Raw genomic sequence first — 21,027 nt, 5'->3', positions numbered from 1 at the left:
TTGAAAATACTTTTGTGTTCTCCAGAGAAAGTGAGCCAAGCCCAGTGAGTCTGGGGTCATAGAAATGATAATTTTTCTTTTAACAAACCTTGAAAGTTATTTTACATTGTCAGCATGTCTTCTACGTGATATTTCCTTGAAATACAGAAATAAGAGATATTTTAAAACAATGCTAGAGATTCTACCAAGGAAAGCAGGATTAATTTCTTTGTAACTTAGCAACAAAATGCGCTGGCGAGAAGTGCTCTGGATATGAGGTCCTGAGCGCTGCCAGCACAAACTTAACACAGACCGTTCTCTTTTAACAAATGTGATTCTCAGCCAAACTGCTCTGAGCTTTAGTTTACTCTGCCATAAGAAGCATATGGAGCATGTGACATGAAAAGAGTCAGGGTGCCCTCTGCTGGATACATAACAGAACAGACACCATGTCTAAGTAAAACCAGGTTCTATCTCCTGCTCTTTATTAGTGAAAAAACAAGTGTTGACATCAGCATCTTTCACTGGCCAATTAACTGATTTTTATTAGATTATAATTGGCCAATAAAATCATCAGGTCGATAAGTTAGTCAGGCCTTCGATTTATCATGTGTGTCTTTCCTTAAATGCCTAACCAGGGATAAGCGCTGCACATTAACCATGGCTAGAAATCCTTTATAGACTGCATTGGGAGTACTGTATTTCAGTGAAACAATACCTATGTACTGACATTGACAGAAAAACTGACAAATACATAAATAAATAAATACTTTTGCTCTGTCCCAGTCAGTTTGGGCTGCTGTCAAAGGTTTCTGTCCCTCATGGCCTCCTGTATCTGCCGGTTTAGCTCAACGATGATTCTGTCATCATGTGTGTAGACTCCCGTCCTCAGCAGAGTGTCTCTCTCCTCTAACAGCCGGGTCACATGCTCATCTGCGCTCTCATTCACAGTCTGAGAGGGAGCGGGAGTAGGAGCGGGGCCAGCGCGAGAGGGTGGGGGGTCCACTCTGTCCTCGTGCTGTCTTAACCTGAAAAAAAAGGATCAAACATGTTATTTCCCTGGAGCTACCAGGTCTACCAGAAATGGTGGAGTTAAAGAGGATGGAGGCTTATGAAAATGTTTGAAACTCTGTTGACTATTTCATCAGTGGGGACTTTAGGCCACGGCTGTCAAACTCAAGGCCCGGGGGCAAAATCCGGCCTGTGGAACGATTATATCCAGCCCACAAGATCATATCATATTTGTATTATTACTGGCCCACCAGTATGAGGGCAGCAGATTTCCTCCAGTAATTATTTAAACTTCAGCTTGATTATATAAAATATCCTTGTTTATTTAAAAAAAAAAAAAAAAATTTAAAAAATCTGAAAAAGTGACTCAAACTTATGATTTTGACTTTTTTATTTCATATTTTGACCTTTTCAACTCATAATTTGGATTTAATGTCACATTTTTATCTTTCAGATTCCCAATTTTAAATTTTAAGTCATATTTTGACCTTTTCAACTCCTTACTTTGGCTTTTTAATCCCATATTTTGACTTTTAAAAACATGATTTCAGTTTTTTTTCTCATATTGACATTTTAAATGAATAATTTTTACTTTTTATTATCATATTTTGACTTTTTAGTCTCCAAATTCTGAATTTAAGTCATATTTTTAACTTTTTAAGTCATCATTTTGAATTCTAGCTCATATTTTGACATTTTCAACTCCTAATTTTTGTTTTTTAATCCCATATTTTGAACTATCAGACTCACAATTTAAAATTTTAAGTCATATTTTGACTCTGAAACTCATGATTTCAAAATTTATCTCATATTTTCACCTTTCAAACTTATGATTTTAACTTTCTCCTCATAATAATGTTTTTAAAGAGCAAATATATATTTATATCAATATTTTTCTATTTTTATTATCGTGTTCTGATCTTTTGAACTAATAAATTTGAATTTTTATCTCAGATTTGAGCTTTAAAGCTTATCATTTTAACTTTTTTGAATTTCCAAATTATTTATCATCAGTGCTGTTTTTTTCATATTTTATTACTGGTGACAATGAGGTCAGAAGTTATGGTTAAATGTTGACCCTGTTAGGCCCTCAGGTTTTGACCTAAATCCTGCATCCAGCCCCTGCTGTGATTGAGTTTGACACCCCTATTTTAGGCAAATAAAAGGAGAAAAAAGTCAGTTCATAAACTCTTTTTAGGTGGCTCATCTCTCAGACATGAACTGGGTTTAATATTAAATGATCCAGCAGCCTATATCTCAGTGTTTGGTAGTACTGATGCTGCTAAAAATAGTCCGGCCCTCAGGACGTCTCATTGGTGCAAATCTGGCCCTGACCAACCATGAGACCGACACTCCTGCTATACATCATACCACTCTTCTTAAAAACCCTATGGTACTGTATCAGAGTCAGACTTAACCCTGCTCTTCATCACCTGTTGACTCCATTTCTGATGTTGTCCAGCTCCTGCTGGTCCCGATGGACCACCTCCTTCTGCTCTGTTACCAAGTAACGCAGCCTTAAGGCCTCCAGCTCTGCCTGCTGCCTATTCAGATGTTTCATGGCGTTTTCGTGTTCACGCTGCAAAAGAAAAACACAAACACAGCTGTGAATTTTTCACTTACTTTAATGAAATCTAAGGAGCTGAGCATCTTTGTTTTTAGTGATCATCTGATTTAAATTTTTAACCCTCTGAGCTATTTTTGTAACCACTGTGTCTCTCCTGGACTTTTTGTCTTAAAAAGCTTCAAATATGAACCCTGTGGTCCACAGTCCAGCTCTAAACATCCTTTTCTTCAGGACAGCCTTGGCTTTAAGAATATGTGCGCTGCAGTAATGTCACTTGAATTTAAAAAAGACATAGGACTATAAAAACAAAAGAAAAAAAAAAACAATCGGAAATTAAAACTCAAAGATTTTAATCTACAAAACAGTTAATGACTAGGTTTTCTTTCTTTTATTTTTTTTACACAAATTTGTTGTTGTATCTCTTTGGCACCAAAGAATAAAAAAAATCATTCTGTAACACAAAAGTCTTCAAAATATTCAAAGTTTTACCAGTAAGTCCTCGCACTTTTGGAGATTTGAGACATTATTTAAAAGCAGTTTCTGCAGGGACTGAGGGACACGTCACGGCCTCTCTGTGTCTCTGTCTCTTCATTATAAGTCATTCAGGCTCTCTTCTGCAGGGTTAAAGTCTGTGCACATGTGCTGTTCAGCCCAGTGTTAATTTGGCAGCTATTTCTAATTCTAGTCTTAGTTTTAGTCTTTAAGTGCATTTTAGTTCTAGTCACATTTTAGTCATTTCTATCCTTTTTAGTTTTAGTCCATAAAAAAGTCGTCACATTTTAGTCTTTACTTTTGGTCCAAGCATTTATTTTCTTGCCTAAATCTGGTACCAAATCATGGTAGTGTGTTCTCTGCACGCTGCCAAACATGGGGTCCCTGCTTTCTACAGTTGAGAGGCAGAATAGACACAGATGCATGCATTTTGACAGATTTACCCACAATGGAGAAATATCATGGATTTTGAAAGTCCAGCGAAAACTAGATTACATTTTAGTTTAGTTTTAGTCATCTTCACGAAAACTAAACTTAGTTTTGTCAGTTTTAGCCATCACAGATCTCTTTTTGTTAGTTTTAGTCTAGTTTTTGTAATGGGAAAAAAGACTGTCAACGAACATTTATCTTCATAGTTTTAGTCGACGAAATTCACACTGCCACAGCCCAGACACAGACACAATGCATTCTGGGATGCAAACAGACAACATAGTGGCAGGCTAAACCTCACCGCAGGGTTAGGAACGAAAATAGATTATAAATGGATAAAAAGACATTTAATACCAGAGTTACTGGTGGGGATTTAACCAGTCAGCCAGGTTTGCTAGAAAACGTTCTGTAAGAGCTATAAAGGCGTGGGATCTAAATACGAAACATCCCGTTGCCAGTGCCTTAATCATCATGTAGTGACACATTCGTCCACTAGAGGGTCTTCCATGATTATATTACAGATTCCAATGAAGGAATAATGAGCAAAGAATAATTAATTGTAGTTTTTGTCAACATTGTTGCTTCAAACACACCCAGCTGCATCATTTACAGGTCTTTCACAGGTAATTTAGCACTGCTGGTCAACAATAAAAACATCCAAAAGGACTAGAAATTAAATATCAAACAAAAATAAAATAAATTGTGCCACTTACAACGGTAATAACATGACACAAAACATATAAAACAGTACTGGTATGTATAAAATTGTCCTTTTACATCCACTTATTTAGGTTAAAACAGGAAAGAATGCCTGTCTAAAAGGACAAATGAACGCCCAGATCTGTGAGGTGTGTACAAGCAGAACTCACAAACCCCAATATTAGGTCTGCATAAGTAAACTCCAGGAAACTCTCATGTTTGTCTCTGCTGCAAACAGGCACATGAAAAAATAAAATCAGTACCTGTTTGAACCTGGCCAGCTCCTTTAACGTTCGTCCGCACTGCTGTTTGTAATAAAGCTTCGACTTCGTGGTCGTCTCTAGCTTCCTCTCCACCTCCACCTGAAAAATCATAGCAGAAACATAACTCGAGATCCCCACATACTTTTTATTCTGCTTCTGTACATTGATGAGTGGGCCAAGGGTACATCATTTATTCCGAAAATTGCTTTTTCATAGAAAGGCACAACATAATTCAACTCTGAATATTTCACATATTCATTCCAATTATTTGCATCATTCTTGATGTGCAAAGGCCTTTACACGGACTACCATCTTTTGTGTTTAACATAAAAAAGTGCTGTCTGGTTTGTTAAATTAAGAAATAAATCTGGAGTCTTACCTTCTCCAGAGTGAGCAGGTTGATCTCTGACTGCAGTCTGACCTCTGGTCTGATGTTTTGCTGTTCTCTGTAGAGCTGAAACTCTTTCTCCAGCTGTTTATATCGACTCTCTGCATCCGCCAGCTGACGTCACACAGAGAGGAGAAGAAGAAAAGGGATTATTTATCAGATAAACAAACAGAAACATAACTTTCTTCTCTGTTCCTCTACCTGCTGCAGAAGCCGGCCTCTCTCCTCCTCCATTAGCTGCACTTTGTCTCTCTCCAGCGCCACCCGGTGGTCGAAGTCCTCCTTCATCCTCCTGCATCTCTCCTGCAGCTCTCTCTGGGTCAGATCGTGTTCAGCTCTCAGCTCCCTCTGCTGACGCTGAGTCTTTAAAAACAACCGATACCATGACTTAAACATTTGTCAGATGTGTTTGGTACAGAAAAGAGAAAATACTACTGCTGTTAAACCACCATTCGCCATCACCATTCACCCTACACCAGGGCAATGAAAACTTAGGTATCATGAAGGTACAGCTCTCACTGTCTTCTGCTGCTTTATTTCACTAGCACTGGATCTTTAGGTCAGTGTGGCAGAGCATCAGTACTCAAACTTTGAAGGTTCTGAGACCAGAATGACCAAACACAAAGTGGTGCTGAGAGCGCTCTAGTCATTTATCAGTTGAAAGGCTGTCCAAATTTTTAAAACTTGGATATTTTTCAACACTACACACTTTAAAGATACAATATCCATTTTTTTACATTCAGTGGAGCCAATTCAACCAGAAGTGCCAAAGTTTTGGGAAATAAAACAGAGACAGACATATTTTCACCTCAAAGCTGCTGCAAGCAGAGAGAGTGGTGATAAGCAATCGAAAGTGTGAGCGCCAGTCTTACCTATCAAACACAAACACAACAAAAGGGGTTTGCACTGACGTCACGACATGACTGCTCGGCTCCATGCTGCAAAACATAGAGGTCTGCTCTGTGCGGAGCAGGTGAAACTGGGAGAAAAACAGACTAGTATCCGCTTAAATCGGGGATATTCTGACTCGACAGAGATCCAAACTGTTTCCTAGTCTATGGATATTGATATGATATTGATATTGATTGATAATGATATTGACAGGCAGCAGTGCCTAATCAGAAATCAACAGATCAACCTTCAACATGGATACAACAATGGTAAAAAGACATTTAGCACTGTTAAATGTCTAAAGGTAATCTCAGTGCTTTTAATGAAGAAGAATACGATGATGAGGAAGTTTCGGGATAAGCAATCTGTCCAAAGACGATTTTCTTTGTGACAGATCATCTTCCAACAGTGATCTGGTTTGCTATCTGTGGTTAATGAGCTGTTTAATGTCAGTGGTTAATTAACAGTCCTTGATCAGTGCTATTTATGAAAATCAAGGCTCTTTAACGACAGGTAAATTTCACCTGTTGGCTGTTTGAGGTGTATGGAGATCCACAGCAGTTCTAGTGTTAAAAAACAGCACTTTTAGCTGAAATAAAGCTGTTTACTGCTTTTCCCTACTGAATTCTGTCACTCATCCTTTCTACAACTTAGCAGCTGGACCAGCAGAATCACGCTGCATTTGACTTCACATGCATGTCTTCACAGCCCACCTACCAAGTGAGGGTATGAGTGTCTGTGTAAACACAAACTATTTTAGTGTTTAGCATACTGAACCATATCAAACTGTATTCAGTCAAACAGGACCAGCTGGTGGAAACGCAGCTTTACAAACACGCCAATATCTCCGTATAGACATAAAGCAAAGACCAACATTTTGCTTCATGCAGAAGACGTGCTGTGAGTTTAGGGGGCGCTTTTAAGCCAATTTCCCACACTCATATTTGGGAACAATAAAATATCAAAATCTCTGGTGGGCCACATGCCAATTTTCATGAGTTTTGGTGCATCTTCAGATACCCAAAAGTCCAACAAAACATATGAAATAACAATAATAATCCTGTGAATGTGAATTAAGTCTTCATGGTGCTCTGCCCCCTAATAATGCATTTGAATGACACTCATTTATACTCCTTAGGGTGGTGTAAAGAGTTTAGTCTGACCTCCAGCTCCGCCTCCTCCAGCTGTTTCGCTCGTTTCTCCAGATCACACAGAGTCTTTTGAAGCTTCTCCTCCAGCACGTTATACTCCATCTCCTAAAAGAGGAGAAATCAGAACATGTCTGACTGTTTTTCCTCTCAATACATTTAACTAGGGATGGGGATCGTTAATTTTTATTGATATCAACACCCTTATTGATACTCCTTATTGATCCGAGTCCTTATCGATACTTTTCTATAGTTTGGTGGAAAAACAAATGGAGACAAATATCTACACTCAAGTGGTCTATTCTGAGGGTTACAAGCTGTAATTCAGCTGTAACACCTATTTTATATTCCTCAAATATAAACACATCCTTCATATTCACAACTGTATTTATCAAGGTTTCACATCCAAAACTAAATTTTCCCATTTCTATGTGATATTTGAACACATCATAACATATAGAATACAGTCATCTAATTTACTGAGGTTACCTGAACGCATCATATTTTCCATCTTTCAGCTGTTAAGTTCGCAAATTAACTTTAATTCTGCTGATTCCACCTCAGATTTCTACACTGGATTACTACTTTTGACAAACAGGACTCGCTCAAAGTTCTTGAACACTTCAGCATTTATCTGAGCAGCTGAAGAAGAAAACTGTTCTGAAGCTGGATATGAGCCTGTTCCTCCCAGCTCATCAAAATATTCCCATAGGAAATCTGCCTTCATCAAACTTTCATTGTCGAGTGATCCTGAAGTTTTCCCAAGTCATTCTTGCTGCTTCTTCATCGTCTCTTCTACTTTTCTTCACTGCAGGGTGCATCTTGAGGTTGATAAAGGTGATATAACTAGAAATAGCTGTAATTATGTGCCGACGGGGGTTGGAGTTTGAGCCATGCAGTGTTTGTTATTGTCGATCTCAATGGGTGAAACTGGGGACAATGGCAGGCTGAGTGGCCAATTATCACCCAGCAGTTTCGCTTTCCCCTCCCCTCAATCTCCCCGCAGAAACTACGAAAAGAGGGCATTTTTAAACACAAAATTAACGCTTTTAAATATCACATTTGTGTTACTTTTTTCATCGAATGAATAATTTAAATGTCGGACTTGCATAAAATGAGAAAGAAACGAAAAATGATCATTTTGAAGAAAACGACTTTGTATTCATTCTTCTCAACCACCAGAATGCCAACTTGCAGGAACTTTATCTGGCTTTGGTCACATATTATTGATGTGTTTTTAGTTTATGTTCTCCTTGTAAGAACTGATGTATTTTTTACACCAGTTGTATCTTAAAATGACGTTACGTCACAGAGCCTGTGAGACTTGATAGCAGTATCGATAAGCCAAAATGTTATTGATTTTCAGGTATTTCAAAAACACAGGGTTTCGATCCCCACCCCTACATTTAAATCTATTCCAGGACTCTGATAAAGGAAACTTTGCTGTAGGATCTACTGTAACGTGGAAGTTTGAAGATGACTCCCCCACCTTTTTCTTCGCCAGAGCTTCCCTCTCTCGGTCTCTCTTCCTCCACTCTTCCGCCAGAGCCTGCATATGGCTCAGCTCCTTCTTCCTCAGCTATAAACAAACATAAATTCCAACTTATTTAACCCTTTATTCTCTGTGTTGGAAACAGCTAACAGGTGACTACATTTGTGTATTTGCTCGCTTGTAATGCCTTTTTTTTCTGAAGGTAGAAAAACAACCGAGGACACATCTACCTGATCATCAAACAGATCCTCCTGCTCCTCCTTCCACAGCTCCAGCTCTAGGGCCTTCCGGTACTCCAGGGTGTCTCTAGGGGCCGCTGTAGGCATAGGGTCCAGAGTGGGAGCAGCAGGTCTGTGGGCTGCAGGGTCAGGGGGCAGCTGTGTGGGGACCACAGGCTCAGTCTGATGATGTATAGAAAAAACAAAGAGAGAGAAAGTGAGGCAGAAGTTCGTAATCTCCATGTCTGGTTCATAATGCCGGGCTGGACCAACACCCTCCAGTTGGCTGGTTGATCCATCTGCTCTCAACATCCTGAAACCAGCTGAAACGTCAGACGGCTTGATTCCAGCTGGGATGGCTCAGAACGGACAGCTGCGGCCACCGTCAGTGACGTTCTAAAATGGTCTCGTCTTGTCAGGAAACTTTGGTCTGAGGGGAACTTATAAACACACGGACACCACAGCACAATCATGGAGGAAGGTGTAGTTCAGTTTGCTACATCTTTAACATGTATTTTACTTTAATAAATACTGTTGACACTGTAAGAGAGATTATTCATTCGTCTTTACTGAGATTATAGCAAGTGTTGCTGTTATTGTTGACTCTTGATGATGATGCTCCCCACACTACCACCCTCTACCTCCTCAATCAGATGCGTGCAGAAGGCAGGTGTCTACTTGTGGTTTCTGGTCTTCTTTGTGCAGGATGTATTGTTTATGTATGACAACATCAGTCAATCATTCTTTGCTTGATGCCAGATTTCTGGTCATATCCCCAGCTCTAACTTCCACACATGCAGCGGTCTTACCTGTGAAGAGTCCGACACAATTACTTCTCTGGCTTTAATCAAACCGAGGTCCTCCAGTGTGGCTACGTAGCTCAGCTCTGCCACTTTTTCACCAGGGCTGAGTGAATGAAAAAGAAGTTCATTAGTAAGTAAGACAAACCAACAGACCAGATCACATCAGTTCAGTTCTCACTGCTGTGCTGTGATGACGGGGATCTGCTCTTTGTGCGTCTGTCTCCAGCCCTCCTCTCCGCTGGATGAGAGCAGACGAGTCCTCTCAGAGGTCAGCAGGTGAGACAGCCAGATGGAGGCTCGGCCAATTAGCTGATCTCTGCAGGTGGAGTCTCTGTGCCACACCTCCACCACCAGTGGAACTCTACAAAACAAGTCCACACACATACGGCTTACAGGGAGCCTGGAAAACAAACAATCCTGCAGCTCCACCTAGTGGGCAGTAGGGCTGAACGATTTGGGAAAATAATCTAATTGCGTTGTTTTTTATCCAATATTGCGATTGCGTTTTAATATGCAATTATTTTAAGTTCCTCATTTCATGCATTTTACAAATATTAGATTAAACCAGGGCTGAACAATTTTTTCAAAAACATTTAATTGTGGTGATTTTTTTGCCTATTTTGCAAATTTGATATGAACTGTTGTATTAAAGGGAATGATAATTTTTATACAGTTCTCTGAGTTAATAAACAAAAAAGATTTTTTTTGTCCACTATTTTGAAAATATGGCACTATAATGATTGCATGGTATGTAATGCATAACATCTAGGCGTGGAAGAAAAAATCGATACAGCACAGTATTGCGATATTTTGTCTGGTGATACATCGTATGGTCTCGCCCACCAACTATCAAGTTTTTAAAATAATTGCTAATATGAACTGAAGTCTATGATAATGGAAAAATAAAATCAATTGTTTGGACAACTGTTTGTCCAGCGAGGTCTGCATAGTTGACGGTCATAGAGCAGGAGACAGTTAGTACAACAAACATGGCAGCACCAGGGGAAGGACATTAGGAATGCAAGCAGGGCATGAATGAGATGGACATGACACATGAGGTTTGCAAGAAGTGCGACATGAAAATGAAACACTGCGTAAATATAACAAACATAAGGGCAAGACTAATGCTGAATCAGCTCAACGGTTCAAAAAATCGTGTCGATTGCGATATATGATATCGCAATACTCACTGTATTGCAAAATGTTTAAAATCGCAACAATATCAAATCCTGACCCAAGTATTGTGATAGTATCGTATCGTGGGGCCACTAGTGATTCCCACTTCTAATAACATCTCTTCTGAAAAAAGTTCTAAACTGGTACTTTACACAAATTTCAGGTTTATGAAATATTGCACCTTCTGCAATTTGAAAATTGCAGCAGGTGCGATTTAATCTAATTTGCAATGAGGAAGAAGTGATTTTGCAGGTAACAGAGATGGACTTATCATGACGACATCAAAAACCCATAAGAGATATCACTGCCAATCAGAAAAACCTCTGCTGTCCACTCAGATTTTTTATGTTTATTTACTGCAACATCAAAACTGATAAACATCCAAAATACTCAGATGAACAAGCATATGCACCTGAAATCAAAGCGGTGCAACAAATCAAAGCTTTTCTCTCTGTTTCATCAGGTAAGTTCCTTTATAGTCTGTTTTTCACTTTTAAATCTAACATAAAGATTAATTTTTTGAGTTTTAAATAAAAACAATAAATAAAATAATATGAGATGGTATGAGTAGAATTAGTGTAGTAACAATTAAAGCATTAGGAAAATTTTTCGCCGTGTTTACCTGAAGAAGGTTTCCTGTAGTTGATGAGGCAGAGCGGCAAACGCGAAGGCACAGTACGACTTAGGCGGCGTCGCCTCCATGTTCCTCTGCAGCTCCACAGGAGGGTTGGTCATGATGGGAGCTGCACTGCCGAAGAACGGATATGAATACCTGAAACACAACAAAAATACAAAAAAATATTAGTAAATGACACAGTGGGATTGATTAAAATCATTTTACTGCTCCAAATGTTTGGTAACTGAGTTGTTATTAAAATCTAATTCAAAAAGCGGGTAGAAATACATGCAAATTTTGCTTTAAAATGATCCTTAAAGGCCAGTCCTGAGCAAAGATTCACGATGAGATGAGCTGAAACCTGTGACTGTTTACAACCTCTCGCTCTGCAATGTTCTGAAAGCCTGTCAGTTCAGACTGCTGCAGCTGGAAGACATGAGCACGGATGCACTTCTGCTTTCTTCAAAAACCTTACAAAAGGGAGGATGCATTCATGGCCATGACAGCCATAAATTTATCTTATTTGTTGCTTCTACTGTCCCTCTTTCTGCATCCCCCTCTTCCTTCTTCCTGCTTCTACCCCGCCCTCTTGCCCCCTAGCCCTTTCCCACCCCAGTGCAGCTTCAGCAGAGGGCTGTCAATGTGGGGGAGTTTTTGCTAAGTGTTGATTAATGTTAGGTCCTTATAATGATACATCCAAGAGTACTGTCTTGACTTGCCCTCTTTGTGAAGAGTCTTGAGATAATTTGGTCATGAATCTGTGCTATACACACAAAGATTGATTGATTTATTCACATGGTTAGGACATTATATTATTATATATATAGAAATCAGGTACTGCTGATGAGGACATCAGTAATCAAGTCTTTTACCGCAGTGTAGCGTTGATGGGGTGTGTCAGGCTGAGGTTTCTTAGGCCCCGAAGTTCCAAAGAGAAGCAAAAGTGATGGGCGGAGGAGGGGATGGACACTTTGGGAGCAGAGACACTGACAGAAGAAGCTCCGCCCTCTGCTGGTGCTTCAGCCTGACTCTGCTGCGGCACAGGAACCTCCATGTCTGCAGCTACATTCAGTTACAAAAGTTATTATCTCTTTGTCAGTCTGACTAAACTAGTGTTACGATGGCATCACTGCTTCCTGACTCACCTGCCAGTTCTGCCTCTTTGGCGTGCTGAAGCTCCTGCAGCAGACTCTCTGCTTCACTCTCTGTGTGAGAGGATGGAGGAGCAGCAGGAGGGGAGAAGTCGGGGGGTTTTCGAACTGGAGAGGAACTCTCCGGTCTCTGTTCAGCAGGAGGGCCAGAGGGAGGAGGCTCTGATGGAGGCTTGGATGTTGGCTGGGCTTCGCTAGCCTTTTTACTGCCTAAAGACTGCAGAACAGAGAACAACATATGAGTAAAGTAAAGCTAAGGAAAGCCTGCAGCTCATATTACACCAGACTTTCTATCAGTGATTAGGTACAGCTTTTATTTTAAAGCCCCTCAAGTTAGTGGCAAAATATAGAACTGATGGTCTGGTCTTTCTTGAGTTGATGGGGCCAGCTAGAGACGATGAGAGAATTGACAAACGTTTAAAATCATTCCTAGTATTCCTTTAAATTGTTTGAAAAATGTCTTTGTAAGATCATGTCTCCTATAAAATATGTGAGCAGGCCTGTTGAAACTTTGAATGAGTATGAGTCAAAAGACATTCTCATTGCTTTCCTATTAATTGGGAACAATAAACTCTTTGTCAAATTCATTTTATAGCCTGAGGCAACACCAAACTGGATATAATGCCCATGCATTTTGGGATTGAGACTGCAGGATCAGATATGAACTACAAAAGGTCATCTGCGTATAACCAGAATTTATGAAGCTGCCCACCTCCATTGATATCCAGTAATTTCACAATCCTGCTGTAAAGCCACAGCTAAAGGCTCTATAGCACGGGTGTCAAACTCAAGGCCCTGAGGCCAAATGCGGCCCACGGTGCAGTTTTAACCCAAATTAGGTCTGCAGAATTCCTCTGGTATAAAAATGTAAATTTAACCTTGAAGATTAAAAAAAATAAAAAACCTTGTTAAGTCATAAAAATCTGAAAAAGTAGAGAGTAGAAATAGTTAGGATTGAGGGAAAGAAATTAATTTGTGTTTTCATTTCATATTTTTATTTTACATCCCAAGATTATGACCTAAACTTAGGATTTTGACGTTTTATTTCATATTTTGACCTTTACAATTCATAATTGTGACTTTTTCTCTCATTTTGTGACCTTTCCGGTCCACAATTTTTCATTTTAAATCATACTGACTTTTTTTAACTCCTAACTATGACTTTTCATCATATATTTTCACTTTTTAAACTCCTGGTCTTCATATTTTGACCTTTTAGAGTCAGAATTTTGAATTTTGTCTTATATTTTAACCTTTAAAACTCTTGATATTGTATTTCATCCCATGTCTTGACCTTTAAACTCACGATTTTAAGTCTCTATCTCATGTAATTGCCTTTTCAAAACTTTATTTTGACTTTTAATTTTTTATTTTGATCTTTAGGACTTATAAAGTTGACTTTTTATCTCAGATTTTGAGCCTTTAACTCATTTATCTATTTATTTAGCATTTATTTGACATGGACACACAGTAACATTGATGCTGTGATATTTAATCATTTAAAGTCTTTTTTTTTTGTTTTTTTTTAGAAATCTTAAATCCGTTATCATCACTGTTTAATTTTTCCTATAATTCATTACCTTGAAAACTCGGCTGACAGTTTTTGGTTAAATCTTGACCCTGTTAGGCCCTCAGATTAAACCTAAATTCAGATTTCGGCTCCTGCTGTGATTGAGTTTGACACCCCTGATCTATAGCAGTGACTATTAACTTGTGGCCTGGGGGCAACATCAGGCCCCTCACATCTTCATCACAAATGACTTTATGTTTCATCCATTTTTCAGAAATCCACCTGTCAGCTGTTACCAGCAAATATGATGCATATTAAACACAGATTTATCAGTTTAATCCTGATTAAACTGCTATTTTCTGTCAGCTTTTAGCTTCAGGCGTTTTGGGAGTGTCATTTTCCTGCTTGGGTTTTTCGTTTATTGCTACACAACATGCAAGTCTCAAACTCAGAGATGGACAGCAGCCACAGAAATATTCTGTGCAAATATCTCAATCGCTGCCTTGTGGCTGGCTGCGATATAGGGACTTACACTTGACAAAATGATTAGCCCCACCACGATAATTTCCGTTTTCCTTCGTCGCTGATTGGTCCTGTCACTTTCTTACCGGGCCCAAACTGTTCAGACGGGAGCTTTGCAAGATGGATTCACCAGTGAGAAACAAGGAAACAGGCGAATCCATCTGCTTTGCAAGGTTAGAACAAAGAGTATGGAGTCAAAATAACTACATGAATAAATAAAGGTATAAAATGTCACCACTTAAAGTATTACAAATGAAAGTAGACAAAATACTTCCTCTACCATGAACTACGTGTACTGCACATCTTCTTTCCTCATGCGGTTCTCTTTCCAACAAAACTAAAATGTCATCTTTCCCTGGTAAGAGCAGAGTCTGCTTCTCATCAATCAATCATGTGACCGTCCACACAGAAGAACAACGGAGGGTTAACACGAAAAAATGTCACACACCTGAACCATGCACACTAGGTTCGTTACATTATATTTGTATTTACTGCAAAAAAAAAGGGCAAATTGTTTCATTCTGTGGTGAAAATTAGCAGTGAGGACGAGCCTGTGGCTCTCTTCAAAATCACTCTGAATCCATCCGTCCTGACAGAGCACTTCATACGGCCCTAGCTGTGCCAAGTTGGAGAGCAACTTTTAGGATGCAGTCACACTAGGCAGTCCGTATCGGGCCTTAATCCAGTGTCTGTTAGGTGGCTGAGTGAACAAACGTGTCCCTTTATCTAATATATTTCCATGGTTGATATCCATATGATAAACGGGCAAATCGCGGCGTTTAAAGTGAGGATTTGGTACGAGAGAGAGAGAGGGGGAGGGGGGTGAACGAGCAGGAAGCAGTGGGAGCCGATCTGAATCATCAATCATCACACTGCTTCCTCAGATTAGAAGTTGTGCCATGGTAAACCTTGAACTTCATGCCAAAAATATTGCAGTGTAACGTGCATCGTATTTTGAAAAGTGGAGCGCTACCTTCGACCACTTCCTATCAGCCATGCTTGTTTTCTTGATTCAGTTCGCTGCTGCCGAAGTCATTACTCTCATGTGTGCAATGCTGTGTTCGCATCCGGCATTGAAAATTGACCACTCTCCCACTCTCTTGCAGTCACAAGGATGCCTTTAGGTATGGAAATCATTGCCCATCATAATGAAACAGGTGCTTTACACTCCCACTTAATTCGGTAAATCATCCCTCATTAGTTTAGTATTAACACTGTAGGTTAAAGCATTGTGTGAGTGGGTACCTGTGGTGTGACCTCTTCCCTCCGTAGAGTAACAGCGACTCCCACAGTCGGCTGCAGGTCAGCAGGCAGAGCCGTCGTCGTCGTTTGACTCGTAGGAGGTCTGAGGATGAACGCTCCCTCCACCGTCGCTGCTTTGTTCTCCAGATCGACAGAAACATTGGCTAAAGCAGAGAGAGAAACTTCTGTACTGCCCAGAGAGTGATTCCCACAGCACAGATGGATCTGATGAACACAAACAGGAGCATGTGATGATAACATGGACAGGTTGAAGGACACACGTGAACGTTTATGGGAACACAGAGAGTTCTTCTCTAAACTCTTACCTCTAAACTAGGCTGCTGTGACAGGAAGGTCTGGAGGATCTGTTTGCTGCTGCGGATGCGCACAGAGGCGCGCTCTGGCTCAAAGTCAGGGCTTAGCAGGCTGTAGAAAGGCTCACTGGTGATGTCATTACCAAGTAAAGAATAGTAGAAGAAGAACCCTGAGCCCTCTGCTGACAGTTTCATGGTGCTGGGAATCAACTGAGGAAAATAACAACGTAACATTATATCATCTTTCTAACCCTATATACATGCTACTGCAACAAAATCAGCAATTTACCTTTACTGAGAAGACATTAAGAGAAATGTGCAATGAAATGCAGTCAGTGTCATCTATTTATTAAGCATGTTTTAGTGTTAAAATTAGAAAGTCTTACATGCTCTAGTTTTGTAGCAAAGGCCACGGTTACGGAGAGGACAAACATATCAGAGGAGAGATCTGCGGGGCCGATCTGATGATAGCCCTGATCCGGGATCAGCGTGGCCTCCAGTTTGTCCGGGAGCAAATCGGTTACTACAGGAGATCCTACAACAGCAGCACACAAAGGGTTAAAACAAAAACTAAAGGAACATAATAAACATTTAAATCTTAATTTACACAAAAAGCAAGGGAAATATGGCTTTTATGATAAAAAAAAATCATATTAAATGGGTTTATTATTTCTTCTACAACTGATGAGTGGATTATCTGGAAATTCTTAATTAACAAAAACCTCTAGAGAAACTAACTTCCAAAAGGGCAGCTTGATAAAATATGTGCATAATATGACCAAATATTTAGCAAAGAGCATCATTTTTAATTAGCTTACAGTACACAAACATTACAAAAGATAATAAAAACACAGATTCAAGACCTATTATTTTCAAAGCCCTTCAAGCTCTCAGCATTTATTGCAGTCACTGTTATAAAGTTTATTAAATTAATATATATATATATAGAGAGAGAGGTATATATCAAAACTTTGGGTATGTGATTTGAAATTCAAAAGTTGCTCTTCTACTAATGATTTATTTCCATGGACAAGCATCCCACCAGACGGAAGAAAAACACAGAAGTGAAACCAGAACCTGAGAAGCAAACAGCTGAAGAAGAAGGAGCTGACCTTGTCGGGGCGGGGCTTTCTTGGCTTTGAACCTATAAGAAGACGGCTCCGACACTTTGGTGTCAATCTCCAGCAGCATGCTGAGCAGCAGCTCTGGTCTCTGTTTGGTGTATTTACTGCTCAGCAGAGGATACCAGCGAGGCTCCTGACATGAAAACACACAACAAACTTCATACCAGTACCTCTATTTTTACACCTTTCTTAAAACACCTTTTGGTTGGTCAAAGTAAACAGAAACTAGATGTCACGGAGGAACTATTCACCTGTTTGATGTCCTGCATAGATCGAAGGTCCAGCACAATGTACCCGGCGCTTTCTCTCCTCTTACTCACTGGGTCGATCACAAAACAATGAAGCTTGATAGGAGTTCTCTGCAGCCTGAGAGGAACAAGTGATTCATAAACATTAGCAGTATTTACATACATGTTATGTACTACACTTCTGATCTTGTAGCCTTTTCTTTCATCAGCTAAAAAGGGAACCTTTCATTTCAATACTGGCCAAGTTTTAAATACCGAGGGACCAGAAAGGTAGAAATGCTTTGGAGGATTACTCCCGCAGACCGCCACAGCTGGCAGCTGTGAAACAGGCTCTTGGGAAACTTTCCCTTACTGTCTGATGTTATGTTCTCTAACAAGGTCAAATCAGAGAGTCCTTTCCCACCCGACAGTAAATGACGGGCTGGTAACCATCAGTGACTCTTCTTTCAATTATCTTTAAGGTCACAGTCATCTTTACATCAAATATATGGGCAGATAAATGTGACAGAGAGTCAGACAAAAAAACACAGACCTGTGCTGGTGGAGCGTCCTGCGGTCGAGCTCCCAGGCCAGCTCAGTGCTGAACTGCGGCTGCTCTCGATGCTCCACCGGGTCTGTGGCCAGCTGCTCGCCATTAAAGTTCGCCTGGACCACCAGACTGAGCTGAGGCTTCTTTGGGAAGTTACGCCCTAGGCAAGAAAGAGAGAAATAGAATTTATAATTTGAATAAATAAGTGGTTACAAGTAATTTTTAAGTATCTTAAACACATTTCTGAGCCATGTATGCTATAACTTGTAAAATCTATATCATACTTAAGAAAATAAACAGAATAGTTAACTCCTAAAAATACCAGTGCACCTAAAAAAATGAGAAGATCATAAAAAAGTTTACGTATTTCCTGTGATTTTAAGTCAAGAAGTGAAACTTCCATATATTCTAGATCCATTGAATACAAAGTGAAAAATTCCAAGAATTCTTTTGTTTTAATCCTGATAATTATGGCTTACAGCTCACAAAAATCAAAAAAGTACTATCTAAAAAATTTAGAATACCACACATCAGTCAAAAAAAAGGATTTATCATACAGAAATGTTGACTGTCTAGAAAATTGTTCTCATTTATAACTCAGTGACTGGCTGCTCTTTTGCACAAATCCCTGCATCACTATGGCGCGTCATGGAGGCGATCAGTCCGTGGTCCTGCTATGGTGTTATGAAGACCACGCTGCTCTGATAGCAGCCTTCAGCTCGTCTGTATTGTTGAGTCGGGTGTCTCTCATCTTCCTCCAGAGATTCTCTTTGGGGGTCAGGTCAGACCAGTTGGCTGGCCAATCAAACACAGTAATACCATGGTCAGTAAACCATTTTCTGGTAGTTCTGGCTTGAAAAGGGGAAGTTGAAAAGGAAATCAGAGTCTCCATAAAGCTTCTCAGCAGATAGAGGCTTAAAAATCTCCTGGTAGATGGCTGACAGCATTGACTCTGGACTCGATAAAGACCAGTGGACCAACAGTAGATGGCATGGACCCCAAACCACCTCTGTCAGTAGAAACTGAAAACACATGACTTGAACCACTGAGGGATTAAGTTCCTCTCTGGTCTTCTTGCAGTGTGGGACATTAATTTACAAAATGAAATGCAAAATTAACTGTCATCTGAAAACAGGACTTCGGATTAGGGATGCATGATATTATCAGTCTGGTATCGGTATCGGCATATATCAAAATTTATGCCGATATTTACATCTGATATTTTTCCTGTGTATTTCAGCATTAATCAACTGTAAATTTAGTCCATATATACTAATAAATTAGTTGAGTTTTAGTCTGAACCAACAGACCTATGTCAGGCGAGGTCTTTTTCTTTATTCATACACATTCTTTGAACTTTAATGTGTTTTTTAAGGACTAAAGTTTCTTTCCTTTGGTCATCCTTAAACCTTAAAGTGTCCAAAAGGACTAAAATTATTTGTCCAAAAAGCATACTTAAATATCGGTATCGGCTAAAATGAATCTGTAAGTATCGGCATATAGGATATTGCCAAAAATCCAATATCATGCATCCCTACTTTGGATTACTGAGCAATGGTCCAGTTCTTTTTCTCCTTAGCTCAGGTGAGACACAGGTGATGTTGTCTGTTTAGGATTGGCCTGACACTTAGCACATGACACTTGAAGTCCATTTCCTGGACTCGTCTGTGTGGTGGCTCTTGGTCCACTGACTCCAGCCTCAGTCCAGTCCTTGTGAAGCTCCAAGTTCTTGAATCTGCTTTGTTTGACAATCCTCTGAAGACTAAGCTCATTGATGTGCTCCTTTTCTTACCACACTTTTCCCACCAGTAAACTTTCCATGAATCTGCTCTAATCCAGCCTTGAGAACAGCCTGACCTTCCAGCAGTGACCTTCTGTGGCTCACCCTCCTTGTGGAGGGTGTCAGTGATTGTCTTCTGGACAACAGTCAGGTCAGCAGTCTTCCTCATGATAGTGGTTGTGTGGACTGAAGCAGAATGAGGAATGAAGGCTCAGGAAACCTTTGCAAAATTGACTTTTCAACTATATTCTAATAATTTGAGAACGTGGATTTTTTGATTTCCATGAGCTGTAAGATGTCATCATCAAATTTAAACAAAAACGTTTTGACATATTTCACCTCATATAAAATGAATCTGGAGTTTATGGATATTTAACTGATGTGGTAAATCACGAGGGAAAATGAACTTTTACATGTTTTTTTTTTCAGATGCACCAGTACAGTTAAGATTAATATGACCTGTAATAGGCAAAGCGGGGATTCCTTTTCACCTTTCTCCACACGCAGACCACATTAAAAAACACATTTAACGCCAAACTTTATAGTTTTAGACTGTTAGAGCATAACCAGGAAGTTCTATCAGTGATAAATGTGACTCTGTTGTGTGTGTACAGTAACAACCTGTTTTAGTCTGACAGTTCAACCCACTTAAACTGAATTTTCTGCCTCAGAAACAACACTAACACCCAGAGGCTGACCGCAGCTTCAACTTTACATGACAAACTAACAAAGCGAATTTGACTCACGGTTACTAATGCTGTCAATAATTAAACTTAGAAGGACAACACAGAAACGATATACTGCCCTTTAGCTAAAGAAGTCTTCGGTTAACAGTAATACAGTTAATATACTTGACTTTCACAGCTTTTCTTCCGGGATGGAAACTACGATATGTTGTTTTATTTTCTAAAGAAGACGGCGGTTATTAAGAGTTAATAATCTTTGACTAGAGCTGCTTACCTTCCAGGATGGACACAACGACGAGGAGATGCTCTGTTTTTGAAGCCATGTTGAATCTAACAGCCGCTTTGTTGTCAAGCCTTGGCGCCACCCTTTTCGTTTTAAAACCGGAAATGATGACGGAGCTACTTCCGTGCTCTGCGCCCTCGTATGGTAGGAGGTGGAATAGCACCACACTGATCTTCAGTAGGGCTCGTCTGCTGGGGTGAATTTAACCCAGTGATACTCAACGCGTGGCTATAGAGCTGCACGTGGCTCTTTTGTGTCTTAATTTGAAAATTTCCCCCCAGGAAACCTTAAAATAGGTCAACTTTAACCTCCGGAATTATCCTTCAGTCAGTTTGTTCCCCACTCTTGTACAGTTGGCTTAACCTTTATTTTTATGTTTGCATATTTCCATCGCCCTTAATTGCAATCTCCTCCTTTTATTTGACACTTTTCATCTATTATTACAGCTATCTAAGCCCAAGTTTGC

General features: G+C 39.7%; 1 protein-coding gene across 1 annotated transcript; it reads right to left on the bottom strand.

Moving 5' to 3' along the window:
* Positions 1-447: 447 nt before the first annotated feature.
* LOC121510407 (centrosomal protein of 120 kDa) lies at positions 448-20,645 on the bottom strand. The gene is made up of 20 exons (XM_041788435.1): positions 20,553-20,645; positions 17,816-17,972; positions 17,287-17,401; positions 17,024-17,168; positions 16,298-16,446; positions 15,924-16,121; positions 15,601-15,822; positions 12,318-12,540; positions 12,045-12,234; positions 11,179-11,328; positions 9,559-9,741; positions 9,387-9,483; positions 8,590-8,760; positions 8,357-8,446; positions 6,883-6,975; positions 5,030-5,191; positions 4,820-4,942; positions 4,441-4,539; positions 2,424-2,569; positions 448-1,007 (listed from the first exon to the last, which is right to left on the bottom strand). The coding sequence occupies exons 1-20, from the start codon at positions 20,599-20,601 to the stop codon at positions 782-784; spliced, it is 2,988 nt and encodes a 995-aa protein (XP_041644369.1). The 5' UTR covers positions 20,602-20,645; the 3' UTR covers positions 448-781.
* Between the last annotated feature and the right edge of the window lie 382 nt (positions 20,646-21,027).

This window comes from Cheilinus undulatus, linkage group 5 (assembly GCF_018320785.1).
Source record: "Cheilinus undulatus linkage group 5, ASM1832078v1, whole genome shotgun sequence".
In the NCBI taxonomy this organism is placed as follows: domain Eukaryota; kingdom Metazoa; phylum Chordata; class Actinopteri; order Labriformes; family Labridae; genus Cheilinus; species Cheilinus undulatus.
This window is presented reverse-complemented; position numbering and strand designations above follow the sequence as displayed.

Coding starts and splice junctions, on each gene's coding strand:
- LOC121510407 (XM_041788435.1), bottom strand. CDS start 20,601: ATGGCTTCAAAAACAGAGCATCTCCTCGTCGTTGTGTCCATCCTGGAA. Junction 17,973..20,552: donor CGTTGTGTCCATCCTGGAAG/GTAAGCAGCTCT, acceptor TTTCTTGCCTAG/GGCGTAACTTCCCAAAGAAG. Junction 16,447..17,023: donor GAAAGCCCCGCCCCGACAAG/GTCAGCTCCTTC, acceptor CTGCTGTTGTAG/GATCTCCTGTAGTAACCGAT.